Source organism: Zootermopsis nevadensis, unplaced genomic scaffold (genome assembly GCF_977971745.1).
Source record: "Zootermopsis nevadensis isolate Lab colony 2312 unplaced genomic scaffold, Znev_1.0 Znev_ptg000027l, whole genome shotgun sequence".
Classification (NCBI taxonomy): Eukaryota; Metazoa; Arthropoda; class Insecta; order Blattodea; family Termopsidae; genus Zootermopsis; species Zootermopsis nevadensis.
This window is the reverse complement of record NW_028259159.1, coordinates 5276724-5289945: the sequence shown is the minus strand read 5'-3', so window position 1 is coordinate 5289945 and position 13222 is coordinate 5276724. Positions and strand designations below refer to the sequence as shown.

The following is a 13222-nucleotide window of genomic DNA, read 5'->3' as shown; positions in this document are numbered from 1 at the left end:
GCTTGAATTTTTCTTTTGAAATTCAATCCAACATACCGCCCCTGTGCAAGATTCTTTTCCCTGCATCCCTCGTGTATGTGACGTTTGAAGCTGGACACCTACGATCAGACTTCCGCACACAGGCAGCTACAGGAAATCGTGACAATGCCCAGAATATTTAGTTTCTTCTGTAAGTGAAGGTTTATAGTGAACATACGATACCTCATTTCACAGGTGGTTCCATATTTACAGTGGTCTTACCTTGCCTTCTCCCAGTATGAAGTGGGTGCATATAGGTAGTTCATCTCTTTAATTTGTTTGTTTCTGAAAGTACTTATTTTGACAGAACTTTATATTTGGGGATCTACAATAGAAGCTGCCATGCAAATGATGGTAAAGTTCTTTGTTAGCTATGAATTAGTATACTTTTATTTTTACCCAAAACCTGCAGTAGGTGAAACAAAGAGTATGAGAGGAGGGTACAGAAGTTTGGATATTGAGGGGCTTCATAATTTTTTCTCTATCATTTCTACCATTGAAGCTACTGGAAAAGGATTCTAGAAGGCACTTCTTATGGTTCACAGCCTGACAAGGACAGGTGTTCTTTTAAAAACACCAGTATAGAAGGTTGGCTGTGGAAGTGAGGTGTGTTGTGTACTGTGGAGTTTTGTTTGAATAGTGCTTTTGTGTTAGGACTTAAAATGCCTGGATCAAACAAGAGTTACTATAAAGGTAAGAAAGCAACATATAAGAACATAAAATATCATAATGCCAATGTTGAGGTTAGGAATCTAAAAGGTGTAGGATACAAGCAAGTTTATTCACAGTTGATATAACATCAGCTTGTATCTGTGCAGATGGTGGTGATGGAAATGAAACAAAAAAAGACTTCGAGATGATTGTTGGTATTTGTATTTTGCATATAATGTGTCAGTTGCATTGTTGGCTTTCAGAATCTCAATATTAGTGGAAAAGATGTATGAAGCTAATATTAGACTCGCATCTGGAATGAGCTTTACAGGAGTAGGGAGTGGAGGAATAAATTTATTATGTGGTATTATGTACATTCTTTCACCGTGTAAAACGTACATAGGTATAAACAGAGTTATGTGTTATTATTTAGAGGAAGTCTATGTGGAGGGCATGGAAGAGGCTTCAGGTAGAACTGTAGAAGAGAACAGTGAGAATAATTATGGCTTTATGCTGGCATTCTACAGCTAACTTTGGGGCCTTGTTGTCCAACTGTCTCAACTTATCCACCTGGGAACAGGTCTTGTCAGCAGGAGATAGTAAGAATATAATAAAAACAAAATTATAGGACCACTCATAAAATTATATTCATTATATTTGCAGCTACCATCAATTCATAGTAGCATTAATAATATAAGTGGTCACAGTAAGCAATATCTTTTGCTATTTAAACATTCCTTTCCACATTTTAAGTCAGTCATTTGTGCACTAATAATAAGCCTGAATGATGTGAAGCTTTCATTGTGACTAAGTATAATGAATTATTCATCTCCCTTAAACCACCTTACATGGCTAGTAGTCTGAGAAAAATTCTTCATAAACAATAAGCCTGACTTGTGCCTATAATTAAAGGTACAAACTTTATTTTATAAGTCTGACTACATTTGGCAGGCCTTGACTGTAAGTACTCTTCCAAGGACTGGTACTTTGTCTCTTATAGAGACAGGGTCAAGGGATAAGAATTATTTTAATGAGTTTTCATTGCATAAAGAAGTTTGAAAGAGTTGTGTGAAATTATTGTAAATATAGTATGTCAATACTTTAATTGGCATTGTGCTGTTAGAAACAAGGATCTTTGATCTCTGAAATATGTCATGTTGAAAAACCTTTGTATTATCTCCGTTCTGGACTTGTCATTGCAGTCTGGATCGTTGACTTGAGGGTTTATTATTATTGCAAGCATTGTAATTTTTTTCTCAGGATTTCTTTAATGTAAGGTGAGTACTTTAAGGTGCGGTGAGTGCTGTTGGCTGGGGTGAGTTCTGATGTCTGAATTCGTTACTGTTAGGGAGTGAGTGTAATGTTTGTGGCGTCTATTTTGATATGTGTTGCGTGGCTTTGGGATGGTGTGGGTTGTGTCCAGTTTGTGGTCACAAAATGTCCAACGTTTCTAGAACTATCTCTTACCCCATCATTAGAGTTCTAATGTGACATGATGGGGGCAGAGATGGTTCCAGAAACGTTGGTCTCTACGTGTAGGCATTTGACGCTGCTGATTACCCAAGAAGATGTTATTTAGCTTAGTCTGCAGATGATAATTATGATTCTTGTTTTCTGTGGTCACACAATTTGTGAAATTTATATAAAAAAATGTAGCCCCTTTCGATTCCGGCCACATAAGTCGTTGACGAAAAACAAAGATAGAAAACAAGTCCCCATTTTCCCCAGCTGTGTCGAAGCGTGTATATGCCGTATGACCTCTGCTTACCAGCGGCTGTGCTCGCTCGTGTTCTACAGGCTGCATACAAATTCCTTCAATCCCAGGGTAAAACATAATGCCACTGGTGAGCTTTCAGGTTCTCATGGCGGCAGGTATAACATCCCAAAAGAGCCATCTTAATAATTTGCCATTTTATCGGTATGGGCCCCCTCTTGGAAGTCAGGCATGATCTTCCATTTACGCGGTCTTCTGGGTTATGATGATAAGAGGTCATCCATCAACGTCTGTGAGGAAGGCATCGTGTTCTTGTTTATAAAACAGCACTGCTATTCTTATAACGCCAGAAAAGACAGCCCCTCCCCCCCAAATACATCCATCCCGAAGCTGACGACTGCATTATCTGTCGAAACGTTGGAATACCTTGAGAATACGACGCGGATTATTGTCTCTCGGCTTCGAGGGCGAAGTTAAACATCGTTGATGATACAGGAAAATGTATTTGGGGTGGCGAGACTTTACATGCACCCTGTGCATTGTCATTCTTTCTGTTATGCTACCCCCTTTTTCCTTCCGCCCCCGTCATGAACAACAACGACTTTCAACCCCGTTCTTGTTAGACCGGTTTACCGTCATTTTTTTAGAGGTCTGGTTCTTCATTCTGCTCTTGGCTCCGGTGCAGGCAACGCAGTTTCTGTAAGTAAGGAAATGTTTCGCTTTTTCGTAGTGTTTTCTTGTTAAATGCTGCTTATACTTTACTATGACCTCTGTTTGTTAGTTTCGAGTAAATTATTTTCAACTCTAAAGACGTATCAGTGTAATCTTGTTTTATCATTCTTTTTTTAATACTGTTTGTGATTTTTATAACGTTTAGTTAATTATGCAATTAATGGTCTTAGAGCAACAGACATATTAGAGAGGTGTGTAGAAACATGCTGATTTAGAAGTAGTTTAGTAAAGAATGCAGTCTATACGTAGATTACCGCAATATTTTGAATAATTATAAAATGCACTTCATTAAATCTGCATGTGGTTGGTGACGTTGCAAATAGCCACTAGTAAGTGAATATAGTTGTTTTAAGTTGGCGATTGTCGGAAGTATGAAAGGGTATTGATCAAATTGCGGCAGAACTAATACAAACATGAGGTAGAAATAAGCATTGCGCGGTCAACTAAATTATAATTCGAATAAGAAATAATTGCTGTGTAGTTTAAATAGCATAATTTAATTGTATCTCTTTAAAAAGACGCGAATGAACTTGTAACTATCGAGTAATAAGACGTTTAACTATGCAAAGAAAGATTATCGGTGGTCGTCAGCATGAATTTCGACGTAGTCGAAGTTAATCGTCTAAGTAGGCGAGAGATTGGGTTTCAATGGGGCAGCTGGCGTAAGGAAAGGCCGTAGTTCTGAGGAAACGTATTGTACAATATTTTCATGAAATGTGGTATACCGTACCGATTAAACTTGTTGGGTTTGTTAAAAATGTCCCGAAAAATCAGAAATTGCGCGATGAGTTTCCTATTCAGAATAGTCTGAGACTAGGACATGTTTCATTGCCACTGCTTTTAAATCCTGCTTTAGAATATACGCGAACAAAATCCGAGAGGGAACTGGAATTGAACGGGGCTTCCGGCCTGTTTTGGAGAGCGAAAGAGAGGTTCAGTAAAAGAGACGAGCACAAAAGCTGTGCAAGACGCAATAAGGATGTTGGTTAAGAAATGAAGGCAGAGGAATATAAATACGGTCCGTTCTGATAATGACTCGTGTTGTTTGGATTTAACGCGATGGAAATATTTGGGGACATTTTTCGTGACGCGTTCCAACACGTGGCAGAGGGCCACTAGAGAAGTCCGCAAATAGAGATGTTTCATGGGGACTGCTGTCGCGTTATAGTAGAACTGATTTACCACCTGCATGTGTTCTGATTATGGAGCCATGGACGTGGAAGGAATCATGAAGTATTGGAGAAAATCGGTAACAGTATTAAGCTTTCTATAGACTTCAAAGAAACCAGGATTAATATTGGTCTTTTGCATGCTTTAGTCCCCTCCAAAATCCAACCCTTGGCGTCCACGTCGCGGAGGGGGGTAACGTCCTCGGACGGCTAACAGGGCTCTGGTCCACCGAAGCCAGGGTGGCTGCATGGCACAAAGGATCCCTTCAGGGCACTGCCGCCTTGGTCTGCTCTCAGTATCAGCCAGCCTGGGAAAGTTTAAAAGACAACCGGAGGCAGAAGCCCAGCAGTTGTCAGAAAACTACCAGAAAAGTTCTGTGATATGGAGTCTTCATTTTAAAGCTGGTCATTCTCAGCAGGGAGTCAGTATTTCTGGCATACCACCACAGAGAGCTGGCATTTGCAGCAGACCCATGGAAGAATGTGATAAACAGTTTATAGCCTTGTGGCCTTCTGGTCGACAGGCAACATTTGGCAGAGACTGCGTGTCTGGAATGCCAGAGAGAGCCAAGATGGTACCAGGGGCATATGAAAACTGGGGTACATGACACTACCCAAGTTTAAGGAGGCTCTGACCAGGGTGCTTACAAGGCCCAGGTCGAAGGGCAGTACCCCAAGTAAAGAGGTCAATCCTCTAGATCGACCCAGGGGTCTACAGGGAGGCCATGATCATGGCCACCAATGAAAGCTCTTCAATAAAGAGCTTTTCATGATTTTGACATCTGTCAGTCATTTAGCGAAATCGGACGATTTTCATGAGATCTTGGCTGGGGGCTGCTGGTAGGTTAGAAGAAAAGGAGCCACAAAAGATCAGTTAATGGTCACTTGAAGCCCATGCCCATTTATTTACATGCTTCAGTCCACATGTGCCATTGTTTGCTTTCTTTAATTACTAATTTTTGTGCTTTTCTCCAACTGAAAATATGTGTTCCGCTGGTTTGTATGTTGTTTACGCAATTCTGTTGTTTATGCATGCAGAATATGTGACGTTATGAATTGGCCTATTTGTTGATTGATACATGCTCATATTGCATTTCTTTGTTATGTACTCCCACATTATTGAAATGTGACAGAATACTTTAAACATGCTCTTAATTATAGATAATTCCACTTGTATGTGTTGTGTGTACGCTGCATAGCATTTTACATCACATTTTCTTTATTTTTTCCCAAGTGCTGTGCTCTTCTATACCTGTTAAAGTACAGATAATTATTGAAGGTTGTGTTTGTACACATCTTATTTATGCCACTGAGTTACTACGTACGGCCTACATGTGATGCTATTTTAATTTAATTTTTCTTAATTGTCCTATCTGTTGCAATGATGTATGTGTTCATATTGAATTTTTGTCGTGTTTTTTCACTGTTGAATTGTATAAAATTGATTAAACTTCCTGTTAATTGTTCATAAAATACAATTTTCCATGTGTCCATTGCAGATATGTAATCTGTACCACATCTGCCTGTTGATGTATTTCCATCTGCTGGGAAGAGGCAACCAATCTGAAGTGAGGGAAATGAGCATGCCAGGTGGAACGCAAAGTGACCTGTTTCTGTGACGAGTGTAATTTTTGCTTCAGAATGTTATGCAGGAGCTTTGAAGTTTCAGGGAGCCATGAAATACTAGAGAAGAGAGGTTACAGTACTTTTTACTACGAGGCTTCGAAGAAACCTGATCTAATTCTTGTGTTCGTGTGTTTCAGTGGAAACATGCCATCGGGCCATTATCATTTGCTTTCTGGGAATTCTGTGATCTGCTGTTGTGCACTTAAATGTGTATTCAAATTTGTTGTGCGTCTTATTTATTACGCTGTTATTTGTACACTTATTATTTCAATCCTAATTTTTTTGTATGTTCACATTGCATTTCTTGCTTCTCTAATTCCCCATTAATTGTGATACAAAGTAAAATTAATTGAAGTTGACATTAATTATATTCTTACCATGCAAATGCTGGGCTTATTTATATTGCATGCATATGTTGAGTGTACTTCATTTTGATGTTTTTCTTCCTTCGTTGTGAATTTGATATGCGTGTGCTGAGTCTGTTGTATTATTTCATGCCAATTATAACACTAGTTTCATCTTAAGGCTAATATCTCGATGCACACGAGATATGTTTGTCTGGGAGTGTTTTAAAACCTTGATTTCAGGAGTTCCCTCATAGGCCGGCCACATTTATTGGCGTTTACAAGGCAACAAGTCTGAAGTGGCAGGAAAATGAGCATGCCTGGTGGAATACGAAGTGGGATGATTTCTGTGATGAGTGTAATTTTTGTTCCAGAATGTGGGGCAGAGAGCCTTGATGTTGGAGGGAGCCATGAGATACTAGAGAAGAGAGGTTACAGTACTTTTTACTACAAGGCTTCGAAGAAACCTGATCTAATTCTTGTGTTCATGTGTTTCAGTGCAAACATGCCATCGGGCCATTATCATTTGCTTTCAGGGCATTCTGTGTTCTGCTGTTCTGTACATAAATATGTATTAAAATTTGATGTATATTTTGTTGCATGTATTGTTTATTTAACTGTGTTATTTTTTATGTGTATTGTTTGTTTATATTCCAATATTTTGATATGGTATATTCATTGCATGTTCATATTGCATTTCTTGCTTCTTTAATTCCCTGTTAATTAAATGTGATAGAGAGTAAAATTGATATTAATTATATTCTTACTATGAAAATGTTCCCTTATTTATATTGAGTGTATTTCATTTTGACGTTGTCTTGTTATTTGTATCCTTTTATGCATTTTATATTTTTTGTGCTCCAAGCTGTCATACTAAAGCTGCTGTATTGACGCACACAGGACATATTCTTTGCCTGGGGCTGTTTTGAAAGTATTTCAGGGATTCCGACATCAGGCCATGTTAATGGGTATTTGCGAACGATTGTGGGGCCTGTCTGCTGGGAAGAGGCAACCAATCAGAAGTGACCGGAGATTCTGAAGCAGGATGTGTGAAGAAAGTAGAGATCGCCTGGTAGATCATTTTTGTAGGTGGTCCTAAATTAGTACTATTCACATTTTATTCCCCGTGGGCCTTTTTCAAAGCATGAGTTCAGGTTCCCACCTTAGGTAGTGTTCCTGTGTGTAAAGGACATATTGTGATGAATTAAATTTTTTCTTCCAGAGGCAGTCATTCAAAATCAGCTACTCAAATGCCATAGCAACCACAAAAGGCATAGAAAGTGAGACAGTACGTGGGTAATGTATAGAAATCACTTAAGCCTGTGATTTAACTTTAGGAGACATTCTTTTAGTATACGAAATTCTTATCAAATGTAGGGTATCAATAAACTCAGTTTAGCTACAAAGAAAAGTTTGAAACTTACAAAAATGTTTGGTATACTCACCATTCAATGGTCTGATGTAAAGGATGCTTTATTTCTAGTGCCACAAGTATTTTTGTCTTGTCGCCTGAATGAAGGACACATTCAAGTAGTTAGGAGTAAGTGTAATAAGTTAAAATTGCTTTCTTGGTGATCAGCCATAGTTTCAAGTGAAGACAAAATCCCAAAGCCCGTAATAAGAGGAGAGGAATTAGTTTTGAAAAATTCCGTTCATGGAGACAAACCAATTGATATGTTACAGCCATATCCAATGTATGTCTGAAGGAGGTGCTGGGTTGTTTGCTACCAGGAAGACCATCAAAAGGTGGAGGGATAGAAGAGGTCCAGGATAGTGGCAGGGAGACGACTGGAAGGTCAGTGGATGGGTGGAGAATTTTAATATTAATGAGCACATGTTTCTTTTTAATGTTTCATGAAATTTAACAATATTTCATAAATAATTAAAATAGTTTTCAATAGCAATGCTTTCAATTTCTCAGATTGTTTTCTCTGTTTTAAATTTCAGGGACAGCGTCGGCAGAACACGGCTACCCGTCTCGACAGCGTCTCATGAGCAGGTTCATGCATCATTGCATCATGAATAATTACTGGTATTATCCAAGGTTCATACAAAATCTAGTGTATCAATGAAGGTTGTGTAGTTATTGAAGATGTTTTTAGGTGACATCCATCCTAAAATAAATGCAGAAAAACTTTATTACACCTGACATTCATGTGTATTTCTAGTATCATAAGGAGAAACATAGGACATAGATGTGTGTTCTTGTTGCATCTCCTGCATTAATGACTGAGTTCAAGTGTTTAGTACTAAAATTGCCTTCTCTTAAGATCAGTACTACCACCAATGCGAGATGAAATTCAAAAGCGTGTGATCAGAGAAAGGGTATCAGTTTAGCTACTCTGTTTGTTCAGGTATAAAGTCAAAATAACTGATTTGTTACAGACTTGTCCGAACTATGTGTGAACGAAGTGTTGGGTTGGTTTCCACCGCGAGAAAATAACGGAGGAAGACCAAGAAGGAATTTTAATATTACTAAACCTATTGCTGTATTTGCGTATGTTTCATGAAACTGATACATACACCATAAATAATCGAAATAATTTTCACTAATAATGTTCATAATATCTTCTAAGGTACTTGGATTAATTATTATATTTGTTTTCCTTTAGTCATGCCTGTACTTTCTAATATTGGAATTTTCACCGGCAAGCTATCTTTTACCAATATTTTATATAATACAATGCACAAAGAAGAATTTCTTGCATAAATATTCCTAATTCCAGGGACAGTGTCCACACAGAAGGGCCACCCACCTTGAAACATCGTCTCGAGATGTGGTTCGTGCAGTCGTGGAGTTGCTATGGGTGTGAGGCATGGTGGCAGCAGTTGCATATTGGGCACTTCAAGTTGTCTATGGTTCAGACATCGCAGATGTCACGGATGTAACGGGGCAGACCAAGCAGGTAGTCAACGTTCAGGGCATAATGCAAGTGGACAACGGGTGACTGAAGACCAGTGAATGACTGAAGAATATAATCTGTGATGTGAAAGAGAAGTGAAGGCCGAGTGTCACAGCTTGGGTGCAAGAATTGAGCCCTGATTTTGTGTTATACCATTCATGAATCTGCAAACATTTTGGAGGAACATAAGAAGACGAGACATTCTTTACTCCTGCGCAACTTGGAGTTGAGGGGTCAGCTGCAGGCCCTAACCAACTTGCCCTGAGAAGAAGCTTTTCGTAAGAAGTGAAAGGCCAAATGGGTCACGCTTCTGGAGGGAATGAAACTGGTGGTCCAGCTTGTGACTGAGCTACATATTGTGGTATGTGACATTGTAGTGTTTATGTATCTGCTACGTGTATCCTGAGATTTCATTCTATCCCCTCAATTATTGGTATTGTGTTGGCCCACATTCCTTACAGGCACAGAAAAGAAACAAAGGAGGCTTACATGTTTACCGCGAAGTCTGCGTTTGTCCCTCTTGCAGGAGTCAAATGAATTCACCAATTTTCATGGACAATTAGCCATTAGGCGTGGCGCGTATCTTGTACTTCTCAACCTTTTACAACTTGTAGTTTTAACAGATTATTGAAACCATTGCAATTTTCATCTGGTAAAAAGCTAACTGGCTGGGACATATTATGAGAAGGAATGGATTAGTGAGTGATATCACCGAAGGCCAGGTTGAAGGAAAGAGAGGACTAGGAAGAAGATTGATACAGCTAACCGACGACCTTAAACAAGGAAAGAAGATGACGTTCCAGGAATTAAAGCGAGAAGCCGAGAATAGGGACAACTGGAGAGCTCTGTTTGGGCAGAGCAATGGACCTGTCGTAAGACAGAACTCTTAATAATAATAATAATAATAATAAATTTCTTGTGGAATTTAATACATTGAAGTGACTGATGATTAAAAAGTTTTTAATTTTAGGTGTTTGACAGTGCAAGTAATGAAATATTGAAGGTACACACGCAAAGTTTAATATGGAGATAAATCTTAAACATATCGTCTACATCATTACATTAATTTTAGGATACTTACTTTTTTGACAATAGTATTTCTTAGTTGTTTAATGGAAACTGATTTATGTTGCACATTCATCAAACATAGTCTTGAATTATTTTGGTGTTGCCCAATTATATTATTACTGTCCTTACTATATGGACGTGATGTTAGCATTCATCATTCTGCAGTAGGTGTTGTAAAGCGATATTTATATTTTAATTTGATGCTTGCGTGGTTAGAGAATATTAGTATTTGAACTACACATTGGCCTGGAAGAGGGCTGTTCGTTAATTTAATGCTTTTATTAGGTCTCTGGTTGAAATGCCATTACAGTACATTGAATGACGTAATCACTGCCTCATTTGTAATCGTTTCCACTTTGATAGGGACCGGCCATTATGTCATAAAATTCCATATGTATATTTGAAACAACTGAAAATGTTAAATGAGAAGAAGTAATTACTTAAGGACCCACAGACCAGCAAAGTTCTAATCAAAAAGTGACACAACCGTGTTGAGTAAGTCATCAGTTTCATGATTGCATATCAAGAAATATAATTCATAGATTGTTTTATGTGGCTAAGAGTAACTGATGAAGTCTTTCTTGCTGTGACCATTTCTGCGTGAATTTAGTTTATTGGTGTAGTAGTAGTGCATGCAGTTGAAGTAGTAGTGAATAGCATGATTTGTGCTAATTTGAATTGCATGATGCAGAATTGTTGGTTGTGTGTAGGTAGATCATGTGTGAACATAAATTACGAATGTGCCATTTGCTATTGATAAACTGAAACAATATTTATATTTCTGCAGTTTTGTGTACTCTGAAATTTGTGCTAGAATGTATTTATTGAAATTCTGAAGAACTTGTTTTGTGGGGGGCTTGAAGTACTCTCGCACACGAGCATCGAAGTGCATGTTGAGAAAGGACGTATTGCGCTTCTGGATTGTGTTGGGCACTTTGTGCGGATGAGTTTGTTTTGGAACGATGTCGCGGTGATCCTGCAGAAGGGTAATGCGATTTGTATACCTTAATCCGTGCCTATGCTACGTTGAGCGCGATACACGTTACCTTTGCGATAAGAAGCGTTTGTATTTGATTTTGAAAACTGCCGTTGTTTCTCGCCGGATTGTTTCAGCTGCCAGTTGTGCGTTCTGGTGAAGAGGTATCTTATATCCCAAGTAGACATTTTGATGTTGATGTTTCAACTTGCTCCATGAAGAGTATGAAGCTGAGCTGCTCCATTATATTAAGCAATCGCTCATGTTCACTTTGTTCTTCATAAATGAAGATGGGTGATACGGGAATCAATTTGCTGTAACGGTCAAAATGACTTATGTACAAATATGTTCTCTGTAAGCTGAGGTGGGTGATATGTGACTGAATTTGGCGTAATACTAAAATGATGTATAAGTGTATTGTCTGTAATAATTTCCTGTATCTGGAATAACTTACTGATACTGGTGTTTCATGTTACAATGTGTATAAAGCGATGTAATGTGTTTTGCTTGTGTAAAGAGTTAGGAACTTGGCCCTGTATACTGTATTTTAAAAAGGTTGTGTTTCTGTTTTTTTATTTTGAAATGTGTGTGTTACTTATGTGCTGGTTTGTACTGCTACTTGTGAAAATGTGTATAGCCAACAGTGAGATTAAATATTGCTGATGTTTTGATGTGTTATTCAGCACAAAATGAGACTATCTGTATGTTAATCACAAGAATTTTGTAGTACCTTGTTTGCCAAAATGTAACCGTCTCATCCTGGAGGTGGCATAAATTGCCTTCTTTTTAATCATGACATAAGGCATTGAAGTAGGGGAACCTGTATGGCAGTAAGTATGTAAATGTTTCAGAGATTCTAATTGTAGTCTGCAATGTACATGTGCTGCTGGGATTTGAGAAAATTTTTGAAATTTCTTGTAGTGCCCATTGTTACGGCACTGCCATTTTGAATCTCGGGTTTAGTGTGGTGAGAGTTATGCAACCTATCCTAAAGTTCTGTCCTTATATTAGTGATGAATGACAACAATTGCTCACTTGAAGTGCACTGCATTTGATGATGTGAGGGAAGAAAGAGAAAGTGATATGTAATGAATACAAAATAAATGGGAAATGATGATGGATACACAGATTGGAATATTATGCAGAATGAATGGCATTAAGGAAGTTTGTTAACAAAGGTGTAGTAGGCTGTAAATATGTAAACATGTTTCAGTGATTTTAATATGAGTCTGTAATGCATAATTGTTGTATGTTTAGTATTGTGCCAAGTGTAAACTTTGAAATGCCTTGTAATGTTCATTGTTACAGCATTGTTGTTTTGATGTTGAAGTGTAATGTGGTAAGAGTCGTGCAACGTATCCTAAAAATCTGTCCTTTTGTAGGTGGCAAATAAAAAATATTGCTCCCTTGAAGTGAAGTACATTTGGGAAGGTAGGTACTGAATAACAATTAAGTGAGATGTGATGTCTGATAAGTAGAGTAGAATATAATAGAGAATGAATGGCATTAAGAAAGTATGCTACGAATAGAGAGAGAGAAGTTAGGGCGCTTTCCCAATTGTTCTGGGTATCAGTTTTGAAACAATTTCTCAGCAGTAAACTAATTAATGTCAAATAGCAATTAAAGAGTTTTCACTGTGCCATTTCTGCCTTTGTACATGAACAGTTTTGTGCCTAGGGATTTTGTGAGTTGAGATTAGGGGTTAGTGAAAGTTAAGAGGAGTAAGTTTCTCCAGCCTTCACCGTTGTAAATTACTTGAAGTGATGGAAAAGATATCAGGGTGTGTGTGTGTGCTTTTTAGTGAAGAATAAATTTTTTCATATGTATGACATTACAAAGAACGTTGAGGAATGTGAGTTCAGAATGTGTATTCAGAAACTGTCTAAGATGTGTTGGTTCAGATGAGAATTGAAAAGTGCTGATGTATATATTAAAAAGTACAAAAAATAAAAGTTTTGTATGTGAAAACATGTAAATTGAATGCTCTTAGGAATTAAAAATGGAAAAGAACAGAGAATGAA

The 13222-nt window shown here is 37.9% G+C and overlaps 1 protein-coding gene across 5 annotated transcripts; it reads left to right on the top strand.

Annotated features, from left to right (window-relative positions):
- Positions 1-4424: 4424 nt before the first annotated feature.
- On the top strand, positions 4425-13222 carry LOC147872479 (uncharacterized). 5 transcript variants are annotated; one of them, XR_015537324.1, is made up of 5 exons: positions 4426-7339; positions 7477-7550; positions 7938-8049; positions 8202-8286; positions 8981-13222. XR_015537324.1 is itself a non-coding variant. In XM_087356781.1 (4 exons), exons 1-2 carry the CDS (start codon positions 4533-4535, stop codon positions 4890-4892), a joined length of 330 nt encoding a protein of 109 aa, XP_087212907.1. In that variant the 5' UTR covers positions 4426-4532; the 3' UTR covers positions 4893-8049; positions 8202-8286; positions 8981-13222. The 5 variants fall into 5 exon arrangements, 1 of the variants encoding a protein (XP_087212907.1); XR_015537322.1 differs by having other exon boundaries at positions 4425-7339; positions 7477-8049; XR_015537323.1 differs by having other exon boundaries at positions 4426-7542.

Coding starts and splice junctions, on each gene's coding strand:
- LOC147872479 (XM_087356781.1), top strand. CDS start 4,533: ATGGCACAAAGGATCCCTTCAGGGCACTGCCGCCTTGGTCTGCTCTCA. Junction 4,657..4,686: donor GTCAGAAAACTACCAGAAAA/GTTCTGTGATAT, acceptor TTCATTTTAAAG/CTGGTCATTCTCAGCAGGGA.